The 20,188-nt window shown below is 54.1% G+C and overlaps 1 protein-coding gene across 2 annotated transcripts; it reads left to right on the top strand.

The window, feature by feature from the left end:
* The first annotated feature begins 5,437 nt into the window (after positions 1 to 5,437).
* On the top strand, positions 5,438 to 20,074 carry VTCN1 (V-set domain containing T cell activation inhibitor 1). Of its 2 annotated transcripts, XR_005104484.1 has the most exons (5): positions 5,438 to 6,198; positions 11,155 to 11,219; positions 12,652 to 12,999; positions 16,447 to 17,550; positions 18,196 to 20,074. XR_005104484.1 is itself a non-coding variant. In XM_037389306.1 (4 exons), the coding sequence occupies exons 1-4, from the start codon at positions 5,993 to 5,995 to the stop codon at positions 16,734 to 16,736; spliced, it is 909 nt and encodes a 302-aa protein (XP_037245203.1). In that variant the 5' UTR covers positions 5,438 to 5,992; the 3' UTR covers positions 16,737 to 20,074. The 2 variants fall into 2 exon arrangements, 1 of the variants encoding a protein (XP_037245203.1); XM_037389306.1 differs by having other exon boundaries at positions 16,447 to 20,074.
* The last annotated feature ends 114 nt before the right edge of the window (positions 20,075 to 20,188 follow it).

The raw sequence follows: 20,188 nt of genomic DNA, 5'->3' as shown, positions 1-20,188 counted from the left end.
GTATGCAAAGGTGTTTTCTGGTTGAACAGGTGCAAACTTTGGGAATTGTGCCCCTACCTACACTTCAAGGGCTTGAGGCTTGGGGGGGTCGGGCTCTAGGGGGAAACTCGGTCTGAGCAGTTACCTCGCGGGAGGGTCAAGATGTGTCTCATTCTGCAGGATCGACAGTCTCTGCTGTCCTTGAAGAGGCCAAAGCTGCTCGTTGGGGCACATTCCAAAGGTTTGTGATTGTGCCTTAGAAAAGCTTGGCAGCCCGAATATGGTTTCTGCCTTCCTGTTAGGCATGCGGCTGGGTTCAGGCCTTGGATATGTGCATATAGCACAGTCATACTGCGGGGAGCTGCTGTTGTGTATGCAACTCATATTTTCTCCAAGTAAGCTGTAGCCTCATTGCACCCTTCCTGCAAAGTAGGAGCGAGGCGGGTTAGTGATATGTGTGAAGAAAATCCAAGGAAAACCCACAGTGTTGATGGGAGCAGGAATTAGAATGCTGTTCTCCCAGTCTGTATCTTCTCTGAGATGGTGTTGGGATGTAGCACTGCTGGGGGTGATGCAGGAGCCGGGAGAGCACCCATCTCGCCCAGGGAAGACGTGGGGACAGTTTGAGCATCAGTAGGAGCCATAGGCGCATGTTTGCAGGTATCTGTCCTGACCTGGGGCAACTAGGCAAGAGCAGCAGCAGGAGATGGAATACAGCAAAACTCCTGGATCGGGCTTGTGCAGTCTTGGCAAGGCTGTGTTTTTAGAAGGAGAGGTTGTCCCATTTTCCACAGGGGAGAGGGAACGTATCTCCTGGGCTTGTACGCGTGCTGCCAGCCCATAGCTGGGGAGATGGTATCCATGATGAGGACAAAGAGGTGTTTTCCTGGAAGGGCAGCTGCTAACCTGCTGATGGCTGCCTGCCCTTGCCTGGGTGAAGCAGGCAGCCTGGATACCTTCCTTTACAAAACACATTCGCGTCAGTCGGACTGGGAACGCTACTGCCCTGGGGGTAACCCTGCTAGTAGGTGTGTGTTGCTAGGGGCTCCTGGTGCTGCCTGGGGAGCTGGGGACAAAGGTCTGACTGTTGGTCACTTGGGGAGAGGAATGCTGCCCCAGTGTCAACAGTAAGGACTGGTTCTTGCTTTCTGACTGGTGAGAGCTGGCTTGTAAATAGTAGGAACCTGGGATGTCTGTTTGCTTGCTCAGAAGATTCTCATTTGTTGCTCATTCCTCTTACAAAGCCGGTTTTGGAACCACTTCTTCCCAGCAAAGGAGATAGATAGTCTTATGCAAATGCTGTTTATAGCTTTTCATTAATCATCCAGAAAGGGCTGTCAAACAAACAGGGAAGGTTAGGTAGTTTAAACCTCCAAGTGAGGCAATTTAAGTCTCCAAGTTGCTGACTCTGAAATTTTGAAGTGAAAGTTTGATTTGAGTTAACCTTGAATGGAACAAACAGTAACTCATTCTCGTCCTTGCTATGTGCAGTCAGTGCTCGGTACGGAATGGGATGTAAACCGAAATGCCTCATTTTCTGTCTCTTTCTTGCCCCCCTCACCCCCCTGACCCCCCCCTGCCTGTGTGTTGTTTTTTCTCAGAGCTTCCATGTTGTATTGCAGAGGGAACACGTGAGGACAGCACTACCTTTTAGGCACATAATTTCTGTCTGGAAACATCTTAGTCCTCTCAGACAGAGGAATGTGTTTTCCTTTTGTGTTAGGCATCCCTTACACACCCTGTCGCTGACATTTTCCAAGAAGCTGTTTGTGAGAATTATACCAGCGAATGCATAAACCCTTCAGGGAACTGCAGTCACCTTGGGCTGAGCTCTGTTTGACATGGGGAGAGCAATTTTTGGACAACATGGGGTGCTAATCCTGTCAGGGTCGGGCTCATGTGTTGATTTTTTTTTCCTTCTCCTTGTTAGACTTGAAGGCTCAGTCAGTCCCAGGGATTATAAAGTGGTGATGGGCTACTGCTCTGTGTTTGGGCAAAGGGGGCCCTGCATGAGGATAACCTGAAGAATCACAGGCAGAAAAGACATTTAATAACCTTGGTCACTCTGTGGCAGTTAGGTGCGAGTGTCCTTCTGCTGTCCGCAGTGGACTTTGTGCTCAGTGTTCATTACTCAAACGCTTTGCCAAACGAACGCACCCTAGTGATCTGCTGGAGTCTCGCATTGGACCCTGACAGCCATTCCCAGGAGTGGCTCCAGTGCTCTGCTGGTGGGCAGGTGGCAGAGGAGGAGGTGTAGTTAGTCTGCGGGGCTGCGTGCTGTTATCTCTGACCGGTTGGTCCTTGAGGTAACAAAGGTATTTTCAAGACAGGTGTAACGTGCAGTGCTGACAGAACTGCGCCAGTAAATATTGACATTTTTCTCATGACAAAAGCTATCGCTGATAAAAATTGCCTGTCTCCAAAGTTTAAAAAAAAAAAAAAAAAAGGAGGTGAACACGAGGAGATGCTTTGGGAGGCGAGAGAAGGACTTCCTCTCTGGATAGGGAAAATGGTGCATCTGGAAGGAAAACCAGCAAGAGCAAGAGACTGTGGAGGACCTGGAAGGGGCTCTGCAGCCTGGAAGTCCCCACGTAGGGCGCCTCTAGAGTTGGGTATCGCTCTGGGGTATTGCTCCCTTCTCAGAGGACACAACCCACACTGGTGGCATGGCTGCGCTTGTAGCTCTGCGCATGAGTGTCTAGCTTGTCCCCAGATGGCAGAGGCCGTGCAGAAGCTGGCTAACAGGGCTGCTTGGCCTTCCCGTGGCGGGAGGTGATTCCCGAGGGGGCACTGACCACCTGCCGTGGCTCACAGGCAGCATAGAGGACTCTGTTTCCAGCCGAGAGTGGCTTGCTTACCACCTCCCTGTTCTGAGAGATGAGGGCTTATTCTGAGTGCTGCTGCTTCCAGCGTCCCTTCAAGGGCAGGCGAGGCTGGGGACGGGTAGAGCTGATGGGGCAGCACCAAGCTCTCCCTCTTCCAGACCACTAGTGCTCCGATTTCTGGTGCTTCTCAAGCACCTCCTGACATCATTGTTACAGATGGGGGATCACGATGCTGGGAAGGTGTCCAACCTTTCTGGCCAAATCCCAAGGATACCTTTCATCTTTTTCAGCCTGCTGTGTGCCTTCACCTTTCTTGAACACTCTGTCACTCTTGGCTGCTTGTCAGCTTGCCACAACTCCAACTTCTTCTGCTCGTCCTGCTTCACTGATAGCTCCTCCAGCATTCCAGCGGCAATGACATAAGGTGTGAACTTTCCGTAAGCAAGGGAACTCTTGACAGAATTATTTGTGGAGAAAGAAACCAGTTGTATCATGAAGGGCAGAGCAGCTGCAGGTTCTTGTGCCAGTGCCTCCCCCAGACCACTGAATATCTTCTTGTGCCCTGACCCACCATCAGTCCTTCCTGCCCGCGGTGTTCCCTCACGTAGGCAAGAGGCAGAATGGGCTGTGGGCAGCTCTAGGGTACCCGCTGGTGGGTACAGTAAAGCTGGTAACGTTTTGTGCCTGCTGTCACCTTCCCCTCAGTGAAGACAGCTGACGTGTCTTTTCCCCAGGTGCTCATCAGCTTTCACAGACCGTGTGGGACCAGATCCTGCTGTCACATCAGGTTGGATTTTGCTAATAGGTTCAGAAGTGGCAAGAGCTGGGCAGATTGTGGTCACACGCCCTTGATTTCTTTGGGAAATATCCTGAATACTCTTGTTTTTTTGCAGTGTAAACATACAGAGAGGAGTAGCCTCTGGCATGAGAGCTGTTTGGGAATTAGCATGATGTTACCCTGGTGAACGGGGCTTGCCCTGGTCCTACTGGGGCTGCCTGTGACCAAGGAACAAGCATGTTTTTCCAACGTGGAAGTAAGCTGGTTGTTGGCTGCGCGGTGGAGTGCGCTGCAGCTACAGCCTGGAGTTACGCGGTGCTGCAAGGGGACGCCTCGCTGGCGCACTGTGCCCAAGGCAGCCGTAAATCAGGTGTCACAGAAGGCAAGAGGGAATTTCTTAATGTGCATTTCCCACCAGGCCACTATGGCCTAGGGCTGTTAGCTTCTAGTAATGCTCTGCTACATTACGAGAGGTTTAGTAATCAGTAGGATACTACAAAATAAATCAGATCTCTTTTTTTTTTTTTTTTTTTTTTTTTTTCAGATTAAAAGGGGCTATTCCATGCTAAAGCAGAGGGGAAGTGAAAACCATATAAAGTCTGCTTTATAAGTTTAAACCATTGCAATAACCGAAAAGCATCAGTGATTCTCAGATCTTCCCAAGATTTCCAGCCCCCAGTTTCATTCAGAGGCTGGAGGATGAAGGCTGCGCTTTCAGCAGCGGCCGGGGTTGGAGTGTTGGCAGTAGGTCCTGTTCACACCTCTGCTGCAGACCTCGCCCGGGGCGTTCAGGTAGCTCCTCTGCCTGGAGAGCAATTAGCTTTGCAGTCGAGCGCTGACACTGAAGTAGCACGTGAACGGCTGGGTAAACCCAATGTCTAGTCACTCTTGAAAGCAGAAAGTCCCACCCTGGCTCAGAAGGTCCTTGCTCTCCAGAAGCATCGCTAGATGCGACGCTCCTCGGACCACGTAGGGAGCCGATTCAACTTCTTAACCTGGGGGGAAACCATTTGCTTTCTGATTGTGCTTTGTTTGCTCACGGATGGCTAGGCTTAGCGGAGGTTCGCATCCATGCCCTCATCAGTGCAAGGTGGTGGGACGTGGGAGGAGGTTCAACACAGGTTGTGACAGGTAACTTCATCCTGGCACGGGGTGGCTGGAAGTGGCGAGTCCCAGGTGCTCAATGCCTTGGAACACAGTTTGCTGACTTTGGTGCCTGTGCAAGACCCAGATCCCCTTCCAGCCCCCTCTCTGCTGCCTAGGAAAGTCTGTTACACGTCATGCACCGCATCTGAGTATGTTCATCCCCTGTGGAGGTGAAGAGGCTGTTTTGGAGTCAAACTCGAGTCCAAAAGACTAAGTGCACATGCGCTGAAATCTCGCACGTGCAGTTAGAAGGCGGCTGCTGCTCCTCAGGGCAGTGTAAGCCTTCCTGAGCCCCAAAGCTCAGCCTTTGCAGCTAGTTTGGTCATCGCTGGCCAGTATTAGTTGGTCTTGATTTTAATCTCTGGTTGTTGCAGAGAAAGTGATTTGGTTTTTGTTAGGACTGTTCCCAGTTCCTCCGGGCATCCTCAGCTCTGCATGGGAAAGCTATTCACTCCCACTAGCCATCCAAACTTGCTGGAGATGGCTATAGACTGTCAAAAATTCCCCTTTTCCATCCTTCCTAGAACACAGTCCAGACATGAATGACAGGATACACAGGTTCCCCTTTGGGAAACTGAACACGGTGGCGCAAGCTGCCTTCCCTTTTCTGCTCTTTTGTAATCACCGTGCCCTTCTCAGCCTCTTACGCCCAAGAGCTACCCATCCAGTGCCCAGCCTCCAGCGAGACCAAGCGCAGGGCAAAAGGACTGCAGGGTACGTGTGCCAGCTTTGTTCCTTTACGTGCTGTGATGTCCACCGTAATGGCAGATCTGAGAGCAGCAGGAGCTGGCCTCGGGGAGGAGAAGCTGTCTGGTCTGGAGGAGTTCAGTGGAAGAAAAGAGCAGTCAGAAAAGAGGCTCCGCAGCAGCTGCGTGGCTGTGATGGCATTGCTGAGCCTGGCGGAGCCTCTCAGCGCAGCACAGAGAGGCGGGGGGAGATGCACATTGGGAATGGGGCCAGGAAGGGGACCCGCAGCTGGGACCACTCTGCCCAGTGCCCACAGCATGACTGGACATCTTGGCAAGGAGACCTGAGCTAGTCCTGGGTAGAACGCAACCCACCAGTGAAGGATAAGCTGTGGGTCAACATTGGAGACGGTTGCACTCGGACCCCAGGATTAGCTGGCTACCAAACCATCAGCTGTGTTGCTTTTTGTTTGAAATCAGATGTGTTTCTTTAATGGATGGTGTAGGAGGTTTCTCCTGTCGTTCCAGTGACTAACCACGACTGCCTGCTTTTGACTGCCCTGGTGGCTGGAGCCGGAATGCTCCCTGCTTCCTCGTTCCTGAAGGTTCAGTGCTTGCGCTCACCACCCCTTAGCTGGCTTCAGTTATTTAAGCCGGACAGCCCAGGAGAATGCGAAGGACAGGGGCTGTGTGGAACCGTGTGGGACCTTCGGGCACCTGGTGTTTGGCTTGTCTGCGTAGGTGCTGTGACCATGGCGTCCCAAGGCCAGGTCGTTTTCTGGAGGTACGGTATTATCTGCATCTGGTTTGGGAGAGGGAGGGAGGGAACTGGGTTTTCCAAACTCCTAGGCTGCATCACCCTGCTGCCAGGGACTTTCAAGACAGCAGTTCTTTGCAGCTTGATTCTATGCTGCGCTCACTGAGCTAAAATATCGGTACAGCTTCTTTTATAGGATCAGTAAGGCCATGTCAGACAGCCACGTGCAGGCTGTTGACTGTAGCCAGGATGGAGATGTGTGTCCTAGAAACTGCAGGGCTAGAATACACTACCTCAGGTTTGAATGCTGTTGTAGGTTGGGGTATCGGTGGCTTGAGGCAGGCTCCCCGTTCCTTCTGCTGGCCCTCAGGCAGTCGCTTGTGTTTGCATCATGTCGGCGTGCTGTGGGGAGAGCGGCAGAAGCTGTCCTGCCCAGGTTCCCTTGCTCTGCGGATCAGGAGCAAGAGCTGCGAAGATGGGCAAGCTGCTTTGTGCCTCATGTTTTGATGAGCCTGTTTCCTTTGGAGCTATTGACCAAGTCCTGGTGAACTACAGTCAGAAGAAGAAGTATCATGGGGAAGGCCATAAAAATATCTACCTCCTGTCCTTATCTACTAATTAGTTGAAAATAACCCTCACCAGGTGGGTAAACTTGCTTCAGCCTCCAATGAACATGGATTGAGCTTCCACCTAAACCTGACTGCTTGAACAGGGCCACCAAGCAGCCGTGTCTCTTCACCCCAGGTGGGAGCTTTTCCAGGCTGGATGGAGGAAGAGGCTCCGGTGAGGTGTGTGAAACGCTCCTGCTTGTGTTTATTCTGTCAAAAAGGTTTCAGCTGTTATGAGTATCCGTCCCACCTGAGCTGAACAGCGGTGGGGAGAAGGACAGTCCACATGTGAACTGAAGAGACCTCACATGTGAGCTGTGCTCCAGCTTTCTCATGGGGAGCATCAAGGAAGAACTAAATGGTAATATCTGCGCCTTTTCGCCAACAAAAGGGAGAAGACTAGTAGAAATAATATAACACGGTGTAAATATTCACTGGGCATCGTATTCCTCATGTGTCTGGAATGCACTTAATAACCAGCTCTGTTATTCTCCAGAGGCAGCCCAGCTGGCTTCTCAGGGAAATGCAGACGGGTGTGAAAAAATGTGCACGTACCCCTCGCTGCGGCGAGCCCCATCCTGCTCAGCCAGCACCTCGCCTGCCCCGGGCGGCTGCGCCCACCGGCCAGCAGCTCGCTGCGAGCAGCGGGTTTCTCCGAGGACATTGGCCTCTTCAGGCTAATCTTGAAGGGCAGAAACAGCCTAGAAAGAAGGCTGGATTTTCCAGGAGGCTTCAGAGGAGCAAGGAGAGGTTTCTGTTGATTTCAGAAAAAAACAAACCAAAATTTAAAAAAAACACTGAAAGAAATAAAAGGTGAGACAAGTTGAGCTCTGCAGTCATTAACCGCTGGTCGGAACAGGAACCCCTTTCTTCTGTGTTACCCTTGCCATGCTATTTCTTTTTCTTTTTGATATAAGGAGGAAGGCAAAGGATCTTCAGTCTCTTAACCTTCCTTTTTGATTGTCACACCTGTAAGCTCATTCCCCAGGGAAAGCTTACACTGAGCAGAGCTGGAGAGCGGGAGGATGGAGCCTCTGCTGCCTGTCACAGCGGGGCTGCGAGCCTCCCTCTGCCCCCAGACTGTGCTTGACAGATGGGAATGAATAAATTTCATGCCAGATTTCATGGCTGATCAGGAACGGGACCACAGACAAGAGGGTAGGATGCACAGAGCAGCATCCTGCAGGATGTCAAAGCTGCCCTGGGAACAGAGGGTGGCATCAGGGCTCCGACGTGCACAGCCCCAGCCCTTGCATCAGCCTGGTCCCCGCCTCTGAAACGCTGCCAGCACCGAGGTGCTGATGCACAGAAAATGGCTTTTTGCTTCGACTGTTGGGCTGTTGCGAAACACGGTTACCCTCAGCAACGGCCGGGCGGGCGCCAGCTTCCTCGTGGCCGCCCTGTCCCCCAGACCCACTCAATACACGCGGGGGGCTCGCAGGCGAGTGTTGTTAAGGCATTTGTGATTCTTGGATCTTGCCGTTTCTGCGGAGGAGATTTCAAAAGGCCCCATTTCCCCTTGTGTTGAAGTGGGCGGTGGTATCTGTGTACCCCAAATTGCCATCCTCCCTGTAACAACAAGCGGCTTTTTCCAGCAGCCCTGGTGCTGCCTTGGAGCAGGGGTGGGACGCACAGCTAGCGGGGCTTTGCAGCTACCTGGGCAGGCAATGCCGGCAGGGGACAAAAGCTGTGGTGCTGGTTCGTGTTTGTGAGCGAGCTGAGGATGATTTTGCCCAGCAGTGCTAGAGCAGAGGTGGTGTTCAGGCCAGAGGGACCTGCCCAGGACCACAGGCAGGTGTGGCGGCACCTGAGGTGCTCAGGGACTGTGCAGGAGGGTGTCCTGGCTGCTCGTGCCCTGATGTACCGCTCTGGCATTGACCAGTGACACCCCTGTAACCCACGGGCAGCATCCCGAGGCTCCCAGCAATCTCTTCCCTGCCCAGTCTTGGGAAGGAGGGTTTTAATGTAGAGGGGTGAAGGTGAGTCACAGCTTCTTCGTGACAGCGCGGGTGCCGCTGCTGCGGGGCTGTGCTCCCCAGGAGGGAGAGCTGAGGCTCATGCTGGCAACCTGGGCTGAGTTTATAGCAACTATCTCACTCTGGGATCATCCCCATAGGAATCTGTGGAGCTTCTCAAGGAGGTACATGTTATTCAGCACATGCAAGAGGCTTGGTATCTGCCCCGGAATAAGAAGCACAGGGTTGTCCCATGGTGAGACCCCAAGTGACTTAGGACTGAGCCCGTGGGATGTAGAGGAATGAAGGCGGTGGGTTGATTAGCATTGCTAATTGCAGCTGTGGCCTTGCCTCGAAGGCAGTGGGTTGATGGACCTGGATGATGTGCAGCTGTTCCCTAAATAGCCCTGAGGAGCGTGGGAGAGGGGGTCGGATGCAGGAGCAGGAGCGTCTGACTTGCAGAGGAAGGACAAACAGCACGGACAGTAGAATCTGGCCGATGGTAAAAGCCTTGCTGCAGCTTGCTAGTTTGTTTGTGCTGCAACAGTGGGACATGACGAGTCCTTGCTGGGTGCTGTCCCGCTGTGGGACCCACACGAGCTGACGAAGTCCCCATCCTGCAGGTCCCCCTGGGGAGGTGGTGGCTGGCGGTGGGTCCCCAGCTGCACCACTGCTTTCCTCCCCAGCAGGGTCAGCCGTGCCTCGGGGAGGGGGCAGGCGGAGAACTGCTGTCCACCCTGGCGGTGAGTGAAAGGTGGTGGGAACAGGGAGGAAGCCAAACGCGTGACACCTCCCAGCTCTGAGGGCATCTAAGCAGGGAGGGCTTGGTACGGATGGGAGCATATATATGGACCCATATGAATGTTTATGTGGGCTTATTGCATGGTGAAATACACAGTTCTGATCTTCTGAGCACACTGGCATGTGCAGACAAGGCTTCTTCAGACAACTTGCCACTGGCTTTAAGGATGAGGATGGAAGGGAGACAGTGGGAAGGCAAGCAAGACTTCTGCGACATCTCCCCTCCTCTCCAGCCCCTCTTCCAACCCATCAACCTTGTTCACATGGTGCATCTCCCTACAGCTCCGTATCAGCCCCGTGATGGTGGCACCTGCAGTGATTGAGCTGCGATCGTGCCAGTAACTGATGCAGGCACATGTTGACGTGGGAGGAGTTCATGGGTTTGTGGCTGTCGGACGCTGACGGCTCCTGTGGGAGGCTGCCTGCTGCCTGGGGAAAGAGGGTGCTACAAACCAGAAAACGCTGTGGAGCAGCTACTCCTGCACGGGCAGGAGGACCGTGACATCTTGCAGCCTGGTCCTGCCTGAGGGTGAGAGCAGCAGCTCAAGGGTTTCTGTGTGCAACAGGACAAAACAAGCCCTGGGCTGGCAGCCCTGGATGCTGATGTGGAGTGGCCGCTGCCGGTGCTTGTGCTCCCTCCAGCACCCTGCCGGGCTTGGGAATGGGGTGAAATCCTGTGTGAGGACCTCCTGCAGCTCTCTGGGCTTCTCCTCTGACAGTCCTGAGCAGGGCTGAGCCCAGCACACCTGTGAGGCCGTCAGGCAGGAGCATGTGAACTGCCTGTCCTGGGATGTCCCTCTGGGTTTTGTGGGGAAGCTGCTTCAGGGCTTCTTCTGGTGGGGAGCTGAAGGTGCTGCCATGACCCACCAGTCCACATGAAAAGGTGCTCAGAGCCGTGTGTGACAGCCCCGCCAGTTGTGGTGGAAGCCTGCAGGCCGTGCTTTTGGGTGTCTCCAGGCTTGGGCTGTGTTGGAGACGGGTCGTGCTTGGCAAGGCTTGAGCTGTGCTGCTCTGCCATGCTGCCGCCTCTGCTGGGGCTGCTCTGCCTGCGTGGCTTGGCAAGTGTCCTCTCATGGAACGGCCCCTCATCCGTCTGTGCATGGAACATCCCAAATGTGAGCAGCTCACGATCCTGGCCCTGTTCCCAGCCCGCTCCTTCCCACCCTCTGGCTCGTAACGGCATCTCCTGGGGTCGGTGGTCTGCCCATCCCCCCGTTGTCTCCTGGGGTCGGTGGTCTGCCCATCCCCCCGGGGTCTCCTGGGGTCGGTCGGTGGTCTGCTCATCCCCCTGGCAACTGGTCCCTCGCAAGTGCCAGCAGGGACTGCCTGGCTCCCTTAGGCACCAGGGGATGCAGAGGGGAGCATCCTCCACTGGGGCCAGCTGCCTCCTCTCGGGAACGAAAGCCCAGGTCTCCTCTCCTCCCGCCACATGGTGCTCACCCAAATATTCACCACAACTGTGGTCGTGTGCTTCACCGGTCTGCCTTGCTCTAGGCCTGTGGCTTACCCACCTCGACCACTGTTGTGCCGGCGGCCCCGCAGGCGTGCGCTGCAGGGCAGGGTGTGCAGGAGGCGGCGGGCTGTGCGCTGAGGCTGTGCTTTCCTTTTCTCCCCAATAGCACGACTATGGTCATTATCATCCTGGCTGCGGTGATTGCCCTGATCATCGGCTTCGGTGTCTCAGGTATGTGACCGCTCAGATTTCTTGCTGTTACCAGTGAGGTGAGGAGCTTCTGCCCTGCCTCTGTGTGTCTGTCCCATGCAGGGGCTGAGGGTGACCTTGTGTGGAAGTGCCACCTGCGAAGGCTCACTTCCAACAGCTTATGTACCCGGTGGCCGAGTTAAGATTGCACAGGCGGCTTCAGTCCTGGCCTTTCTCAACAAGGTGTCGCGCCGTGGCACGGAGCCTCGAGGAGCTCTGCTGTCCTCGGAGACTGTGAGCTTTGTAGGTTTTAAATAATGCAGAGATTTACACGCGCACACACGTGTGCTCGGGGTGCGTTAGAAGATACCAGCACTTGGCACACGGAGCTGAGTGAGGAAATCGGTGCCGGCTCTTAATTTCTGTGAAAACTTGTCAGGGGGCTGGGCGCAGGCTGCCGGCAGCTCTGGTTTGCCCTGGGAAGTGAGTTCCTGAGCTGTGCTTTCACAGCAGAAATTAAGGCCTTTTTTTTTGTTTGGTTTTCTTTAGTTACCGTCTGGTGTGTTTGCAGCTGCATCACTCAAATCCACCGGCTGCTCCGTGGGAAGCCAGCTGAGGCGAGGGATCGATGGGCGTAGCACAGGCTGTGCTGCTGCAGATGTAGTGCTGTGTTAGCCAAAATCCCCTTGGGCTTGGAGCCTGAAACCTGCCCCCCCGAAATCTGCGCCCCCGAAACCTGTACCCCATGCCTGCCCTCTGTCCTGTGCGTACCGTGCTCCTTCTCCCAGATAGGAGGAAGCAATCGTGTTTATTGCAAAGTCGGACAGCACCTGCCAGAACGGGACCCGCTTCCCTGCTCCCTCAGAGATTATAAAAATACTTTATGTTTGTATTTTATATGGCTTTGGTGCTGGCCCAGAGGCAGCCGCCTCGGGGCGTGCCGGGGGGCGCATAAGGAAGGGCTGCGGGACAGGGGACCCGGCTCTGGGAAGGAGTTAATTCTCAAGCTGGCTGGTTAGGGTTTTACTTGAGAAGTGATTTATGTCCCCAGGGAAGGGAAATGCTGACTTGTCTTAAATGAAAGAAAACAGTTTGGATTCCCATAAGGGTGAAAGAGCAGTCCGATTTCCCTGCCAGCGTTATGCCTTGCAATCACATTTATATTGCATGAAGGGAGATCCTGGCTAAGGCAGGAAAATCACACTCTTCCAGCAGCTGCAAAGACAAAAATCCCTGGTACATACAAATAAGCAAGAAAACATGGTGCAGATTCCCCTTAAACATATAAGAAGAGCTACTTTTTGCAGCATGCTGCCTGCTAAGGACATGCTCTTGGTATATAAGCCCTGAGAGCTGACCTGTGCTGCCGACGCTGGTGGCTGCTGCTGGGGTCCCTGCCACGTGCCGGTGCCCATCCAGCCCTGTCTCTGCCCTCACCCCATCCTTCTCACGCCGCCCGGCCTTCTCCTTGCAGGCAAACGCTCCATCAGCGTGACGGCGCTGACGTCTCCGGGGAACATCGGCCAGCGCGGCGTCCTGGGCTGCACTTTTGAGCCCGACATCCAGATGGACAGCATAGCGATCCGGTGGGCCAAGGCGGGAGTCGCTGGGCTGGTTCACGAGTTTAAAGGTGGGAAGGACCGCCTGCAAGAGCAAGATGCATCGTTTCAGGGCCGCACGGCGGTGTTCGCGGAGCAGGTGATCGGCGGCAACGCTTCCCTGGAGCTGAGGGACGTGCAGCTCTCGGACGCTGGCACCTACCGGTGCTCGGTCACCACGGCCAAAGGGAGCGGGGCGGCGGTGCTGCGGTACAGAACGGGAGGTGAGGGGTACGAGGAAGAAAATCCTGCTGCGAAACGTGGCTGGGCTGGACCTGCCTGTTGTGACACTGCTGCTGGGGCTGTGTGAGCGGTACCGGCTCCTCCAGCAGCCACCTGGGGGTTGTTTGGGTTTTGGCTTTTACGGGTGTTTACGGCCTTACCTGCTCTTTTGACAACCTCATTCCAGAAACGATTATTAATTTAATGCGCTGAGGTTTTTTCTTCTACTTACCCTGTGCAGTCCCCCAGCTACATAACTGAGTAGAAAGAGCCCCTAAGAATGGGAGTAGCTAATTGATATTATAAAGATCCAGATTTTACACCTGTTAAAGATGACAGCTTTTTCTTTCTATAATTATATCTCCAGCCAAAAGAAGGGCTGTGTAGTGTAAGTTGTAGCCCGTTTAATACCTTTTTCCTGTTTTTCTAAAATACTCATTTTTTTAAATTACTATCAAAGCAACAAAGCACCCATACCAGTTATCTGAAGTATGACACATTTGCTGGAGTTAATTGTTCACCTTGTTATGAGTCAACCTCAAAACACACAGAGACACAGATGAATTTTCATGTGTGGGTGCTTAATTCTTCCGAGCTCTCTGGGCTCGGCCGTCGGGCTCGGGGCTGGCACAGAGCGATGTGCTCCACCCAGTGCCGCAGCCACCTCTGGGTTGTCCTGATGAAGTTGTGGTGAGTTACACTGGCGGTACGATGAGGATAACGTGAGGTGGGTGGGCTTTGTGTTTCTCTGGCTGGCTTTTGCTGGCACCCCTGAGGTCCCAGTGTATCCCTCGGATTCAGGGTTGGTACAGTAGAGTGAGTCCGTGACCTTCCAGGGGAAGTTTCTAAGGTAGCCGAGGGAATTGTTAGAAAGGAGGAAAAGAAAGTCTCCGAACGTTGGAGAGTCAGTCCCCCAGGAGAGATCTGGAAAGCACCAGGTCTTCACGCTCTTCCAATGAGCTGACTTTGGCTGCAGTAGCTTAACAAGTCACCCCCCAGGTGGTCACCTTGTGCTGGAGACTGATGGATGAGCCGCTTCAGCACCTCCACGCAGACTGCAGTCTTTGCACCCTCTCCCTCACCACTGCGGCCAGAGTCGCTGCTCGGATGGGGAGAGGAACAACCCTCAGAGCCCTCCAAGGCAAGGAAACGCACTTTTAGGATGGGTGACCGCTTACGTGGTGAGGCCAGATGTACTGGCAGGATGGGGGGTGGGGGTGTCCTCTGTGCCTCAGGCCAGTCATGGCAGGACAATCGTAACCAGCAGAGCCCTTGGATGAGACAGGCTGCCTCTCTGCAACGCCAGCCTCCTCTGGCCCAGCAGCCTCAAAGCACCGGGAGGTGGCCACCAGCTTCTGCACAGCCGTGTGTGACAGATGTCCTGGAGATGCAGCCGCTTCCCCGTGCCACTCACGGGGAGCCCGGCTTGGGACAGAAAAGCAGTGGAGAGCTGGGGTCACAGGCCCATCTGCCCAGCGTTGTTTCCATCTCCCGTTTCTTGCTGAAAGTGTGTTTGGTGCCCTGTTGTGGGAAGTACCCCCCAGGCAGGGGGAAAAAGGGCTGCTGGGCTCCCGGGCCCCTTATCGTGCCCTTCCATCGGGCAGGGATGGAAGAACCGCTCGGGATGGCAGCAGGTGACAGCAAGGCTGGAGAGCTCTGGCTCTCGGCTGAGGCACGCGTAAGTCCCGCGGGGACTTGGTCTCACACCCCTCCCTGAGGCCTTGGGAATCTGCCCTTTTGTGTTGATTCGATGTTTAAAGTAACCCACGCAGAAAGGGGGTTGGCGAGAACACGTGCAGCGGTGCGCTGGGGTTTACTTCCATGGGAAATGGGAACTCTGCGTTCCTAATAAGCTCTTGTTTCCCTTCACGTATGTGCGGGGGGGAAATACGATGAATATACAGAGACCAAGGTTAACAAAGTTTGGTCTTGGCTTTAAACCACAGATGAGTTTGCGATGGGCGTTAAACGTTTTCTTTAATCCCGGGATGTGCTGCAGCTCAGGACGGCCTGCCCTCAGCCCCAGTATGTGCTGATGGAGCTTCCCTGGGCTGCAGCCCCGTCCAGCGCGACAGTCCCAGCACGGCGGGGGCTGGGCAGCGGCCGATGGGGCCAGGCCGGTTGCATGAGGTTCAACCAGGCTCAGTGCCGGGTCCTGCTTGTGGGTCACACCAGCCCCACACGGGGCAGGGCGGCTGGGAACTCCCTGGACGAGCAGGACCTGGGGGTGCCGGTTGACAGCCGGCTGGACGGGAGCCCCCAGTGCGGCCAGGTGGCCAACAGCACCTTGGCTCGTATCTGAAACAGTGTGGCTGGCAGGACTAGGGAAATGATTGCCCCCCCGTCCCACCGGTGAGGCCGCACCTCGAATCCTGTGTTTGGTTTTGGGCCCCTCGCTTCAGGAAAGACATTGAGGTGCTGGAGCGTGTCCGGAGATGGGCAGCGGGGCTGGGGAAGGGGCAGGGGCACAAGTGCTCTGAGGAGCAGCGGGGGGAGCTGGGGGTGCTCAGCCCGGGGAGAAGGAGGCTCAGGGGGGACCTTACCGCTCTCTACAACTACCCGAAAGCTTGTAGTGAAGTGGGCGTCAGCTCTTCTTTCAAGTAACAAGTGACAGGACAAGAGGAATCATCCTCAGGTTGTGCCAGTAGAGGTTTAAATTGGATGTTAAGAAAAATTTCTTCACCGAAAGGGTTGTGAAGCCTTGGAACAGGCTGCCCAGGGACGTGGTGGGGTCACCACCCCTGGAGGTATTTAAATGATGTGCAGACGTGGTGCATAGGGACACGGCTTAGTGGCAGAGTTGGGGTCACAGTTAGATTTGACTTTAAAGGTCCTTTCCAACTAAATGAGTCTTCGATTCTGTGGTTCTGTGAAGCTGTAGGTGTTGGCCAGGCTTCCTCTCAGGCAGCGGAGAGGGCGAGTCATCTTCCCCTTCCAGTAACCGCGATGGGTTTGGCACGTCTCTCCCTGTGGAGCACAGCACGCGCCTCCTCTCGGCCCCTCAGTCCAGCAGCGGCGAGCGCCGGGGATGCCGGGACATGGGGCACAGGCGGGCAGCTCCGGCCTCAGCCCGGGTGTCCCGGGGCTCCTGGGAAACGCTGGGTTTATGAGCCCAAGACCCAGCTCGTAGCTGTTTTAGAACCACCTAAAGACACCGAAGCTGTGCCATGACCTCACAGATCTCGAACGGGACTGCCCTGTCCTAGGAGCCTTCAGCGCCCCGCAGCCATGTCCCCGTAGCCCCGCCGGTGCCTCTGTCTGAGCCCCCGCGCCCGCTTTGGCTGCGTGCTGTGCCACGATGCTAAGCAGTGAGTAGCCTAGAAATCCTCTAGTGCTCCTAGAATTTCTAGAAAGTCCCAGGACTGACCGGCACATGCAGCTGGGTGTTTCATGCCCGGTCCCTAGACATCTGCCTTTTTCTGACCCTTTCCCCTTTTTCCCTCCCAAAGCCTTCAGCACCCCCAAGGTCCACGTGGAGAACAGCGGCAGCGGGGACACGCTGCAGTGCGAAGCACCGCGCTGGTTCCCCCGCCCCACCGTGCACTGGACAGCCTGCAGCGCCGCCGGGGAGCACCTGCCGCACGTCGCCAACACCAGCTACGAGCTGAACGCTGAAAACATCACTCTGAAGGTGGTCTCCTTGCTGCACAACATCACTGCTAACGCTACCTACACCTGCGTGATTGAAAACAACATTGCCAAAGCTACGGGCAACGTCAAAGTGACAGGTAAAGTTTAACAGCACCCAGAGAGCACGGGCACAGGGGAGAAGAGCGTTTAACCAGCGCGCCTGTGTGCCTCAGGGGTGCCTGCGGCGCCTGGGCCAGTCACGGAAGGGACTGGAATCTGTGGCTGATCCAAGCACCTCTCTGCCCCTGGGGTGCAGGAAAGGGGCTGTGTTTGCTCCTGCTCCTTCAGATGCTCTTCATGGTAACGACAGCTCCCTTGGCAGGGGGACAGAACCGCCGGGGAGCGGGAGGGAAGGACACATGCAGAGGAACGTATTCCTTTGGATGTTAACCCAACCCAGCCCACCCACAACCCCAACTTTTGACGCTTTGTTTCACCGGTTCAGTTCGCCAAACCAAACCGGCAGGCCCCCCTAGCTGTTACCAACACCAATCTCTCTGCCTCCTGCCCACCCCCTTTATTTACAGACCACTCTGTGCACAATGCAAGCTTTCCAAGCCGTCAGGGATCTCCTGTTCCACACGGGAAGGGTCACAGCTCTTCTACAGCAAGGGCTTCGTAGCGGTGGGTCTCCAGCACACCAGGCAGGGCCTATCTTTATCAATATTCAGAAAAATGAGGAAGAATAAATACACACACTTGTTTTGCCTTCCCTGCTGCGTTGCCCCTCCTGGGAGTCTCTCACTGTTCTTCTGCTACAGATTTCAGCATTACAAGGGGGACCAACTTGCAGCTGGTGAGCCTGCAGGCAGAGTCAGTGTCCCGCTCCCTTCCAGCCTGTCACTGGATGCTTCTGCTTCCCCTGTATCTGCTGTCGATATAAAGCCTCTATAAAACAATCAGAAACACCGCTGGGCCTGGAGGTAAGCTCAGCGTGGGGAACCGACAGGAATATATGCTCGGTATGTGTAGACCCTCTTGCCGAGCCTGGTTGCAGCAGCAGACCTGGCTCAAGCCTGCCAGAGCGGGAGGACGCGCCTTGCCCCTGTGCCCATCCTTTCCCCATCCCCAGCTCTAGGTGGGACACATGGCTCGTCCCTCCCATGGGCTCCCTGATGGCTTCTCCCATCATTTTCTGCAACCTTAGAGATTCTTCTCTTACACTATCACCTGTCATCTCTTACTTGTCCTCTCCTTCTCTCTTCCTTCCCCCCTCTGACCCGCGGGACCGTGGCCGCAGTTCACGGCTGCGAGGCGCCGGGGCCTTTCTCCTCTCCCTCCCCACATGGCTGCAGCACAAGCCTTGTTTGCACCCACTTTGCTCAGACAACTCCACTACACAGTGGAGGCCCTTCAGTAAACCGTACCTGCCACGGACACCTCGAACAGGCCCAGAGGGAGCTGCCAGCCGCAGCAATCCCGTGTAGACCCACAATGAGGAGGGCTGTGGGCAGCCAGAGCACAAAGCCTTTAGTGTTCATCTGCTTGGGGTGGCAGGCCTCAGAGGCAGACTGGTGATGGAGAGCTACGGAAAATCAGCTAAAAGGAATGTCTGTCTTTCCACGCAGAACAGTTACGACAGCTGCCCTGACGACAGAATGCGCTGCATGCTTTCCTGCCTCTCAGGCCGAGAGCTTATCCCAGTTCCAGAGGAAGCAGTAGCACAAACATGAAGCCAGCTGATTTCTCTTGTATCATTATTTCTTACCCATGCCAACAACAGGGTGCTTTGGCTTCAGAAAGAGAGTGAGGAATACGATAAGGAGAGTTGCATAAATAAAGGAAAAAATCTTGAGCACAGGAACAAGATGTGTTCTCTTCTCTGGAGTAACCCAGTGACCAGAACTGATCATGGGCAGAAGCTCAGAGGCAAACAGGAAAAGCGTTTCCTGCAATACATCTGAGAACTGCTCCTTCAAACTCAGAGTGCTAAAAGTAAGCAAATCTTAATTGTCCCCAAATGGATTGGATTGATCCGTCTCACCTCGTGATTTCTCTGAATGTATGAATAAAACTGTAAACAACAGAGCAGCCAGCTATTCTTTCCAGTCTTCCAAGACTGTAACCAGACTCCTTTCTGAAAAAGAAGTTGTGAATGGCAAACCAGCGACGGGTTAGAACAACGCTAACAGGCTTGGAATCAGCGTTGGGTCCTCACCCTGGCAAAGGCAAACCGTGTCTGAAGTCCTGCGTGAGGACCGATGACGGCATTTGTGTAACGTGAAATAAAAGAGGAGCAGATGAGTAGCGAGCGTGGCAGCAGACAGAAGACTAGCATACATCATGAGGAAAAGAGGGAGGCTGGTAAGGTACTACTGGAAAGTTCAAAGCCAGAAGTAAACACAGTTATTAAACATAGATAGGGCTAGAGAGAGAAATTTGCCTTTTTTGTTTTTAAATATGTCTCTGTTATTAGCACTTCCTATTTCTGTAGCACTGCTACTATGTTATTCGGATTGCAGGACTACTTTCAGTTGCACTTTTAAATCAGATTTTGATCTCTTCATCTTACATCACTTACGGTCAACATTTTCCTCAGGCTGAGATAGTTTATTGGGGGTGTTCGTTTTGTTTTCTTCAGAGAGGGTAGGGGTGTAAGCAAAACCTTTGCTATTTTGCAGAAAGCACCTACAGAAAAAGAGACTGTCACAGCAAAGCTTGTGTAGACCTTTGCTTTAAGCATCTTTAAGATGGAGGCTCAGAACTTTGCTGAATGGTGGCATCTGTCAGGTCTTGTACCGCTTGAGAGGGAAGATACTTCTACTTCACACATGCTCAGTAAAGCCACTGCCTGAAGTTTAATACAGAGCTCAAACTACAGGGGGAGGGGGAAAGGCAGGGGGGAAACACTGAACAAACAAAACCCAAACCAGCATACCTGTTTACACATGCTGTTGGCACTACACACCAAGTAAGGTAGGGGAGTAATTACATGGATGTAATTTTGCCAAAAGCAGGGCAGAATGCTTGGTCACTGCTGCAAGCAGATGGGAGAGAGGAATCTTCAAATGGTGATCTCCCACGTGTTGCAGCAGCTAGTCTGCCGTGCCGCCTGTCATAGTCTTCCTCATGAGGAACAGACGGGCCAGGCTGTAGCATGTTGTGAGGCTGTATCACAGCTCACTGCCTTCCTCTTGTTACCAGCCCCACTGCTTAAGCTGCAGAGCAATACCCATATAATGCTGCGATTTAAAACCATGATTTAGAACCACAGACCCATAGAATCATTTAGGCTGGAAAAGATCTAAGATCATAGAGGCCGCCTGTTAACCCAGGACTGCCAAATCCACCCCACGCCATGTCCCTAAGCACCATCCATGGGTGGATTTGAACACTTCAGGGCTGGTGATTCCACCACATCCATGGGCAGCCTGTCCCAATGCTTGACCACCCTTTTGGGGAAGAATTTTTTCCTAATATCCCATCTAAACCTCCCCTGGTGCAACTTGAGGCTGTTTCCTCATCCTGTCATTTCTTACCTGGAAGAAGAGACCTACCCCCACCTGCCTACAACCTCCTTTCAGGTACTTGTAAAGAGCAGTAAGGTTCCCCACTGAGTAT

This window comes from Falco rusticolus, chromosome 5 (genome assembly GCF_015220075.1).
Source record: "Falco rusticolus isolate bFalRus1 chromosome 5, bFalRus1.pri, whole genome shotgun sequence".
Lineage (NCBI taxonomy): Eukaryota > Metazoa > Chordata > Aves > Falconiformes > Falconidae > Falco > Falco rusticolus.
This window is presented reverse-complemented; position numbering and strand designations above follow the sequence as displayed.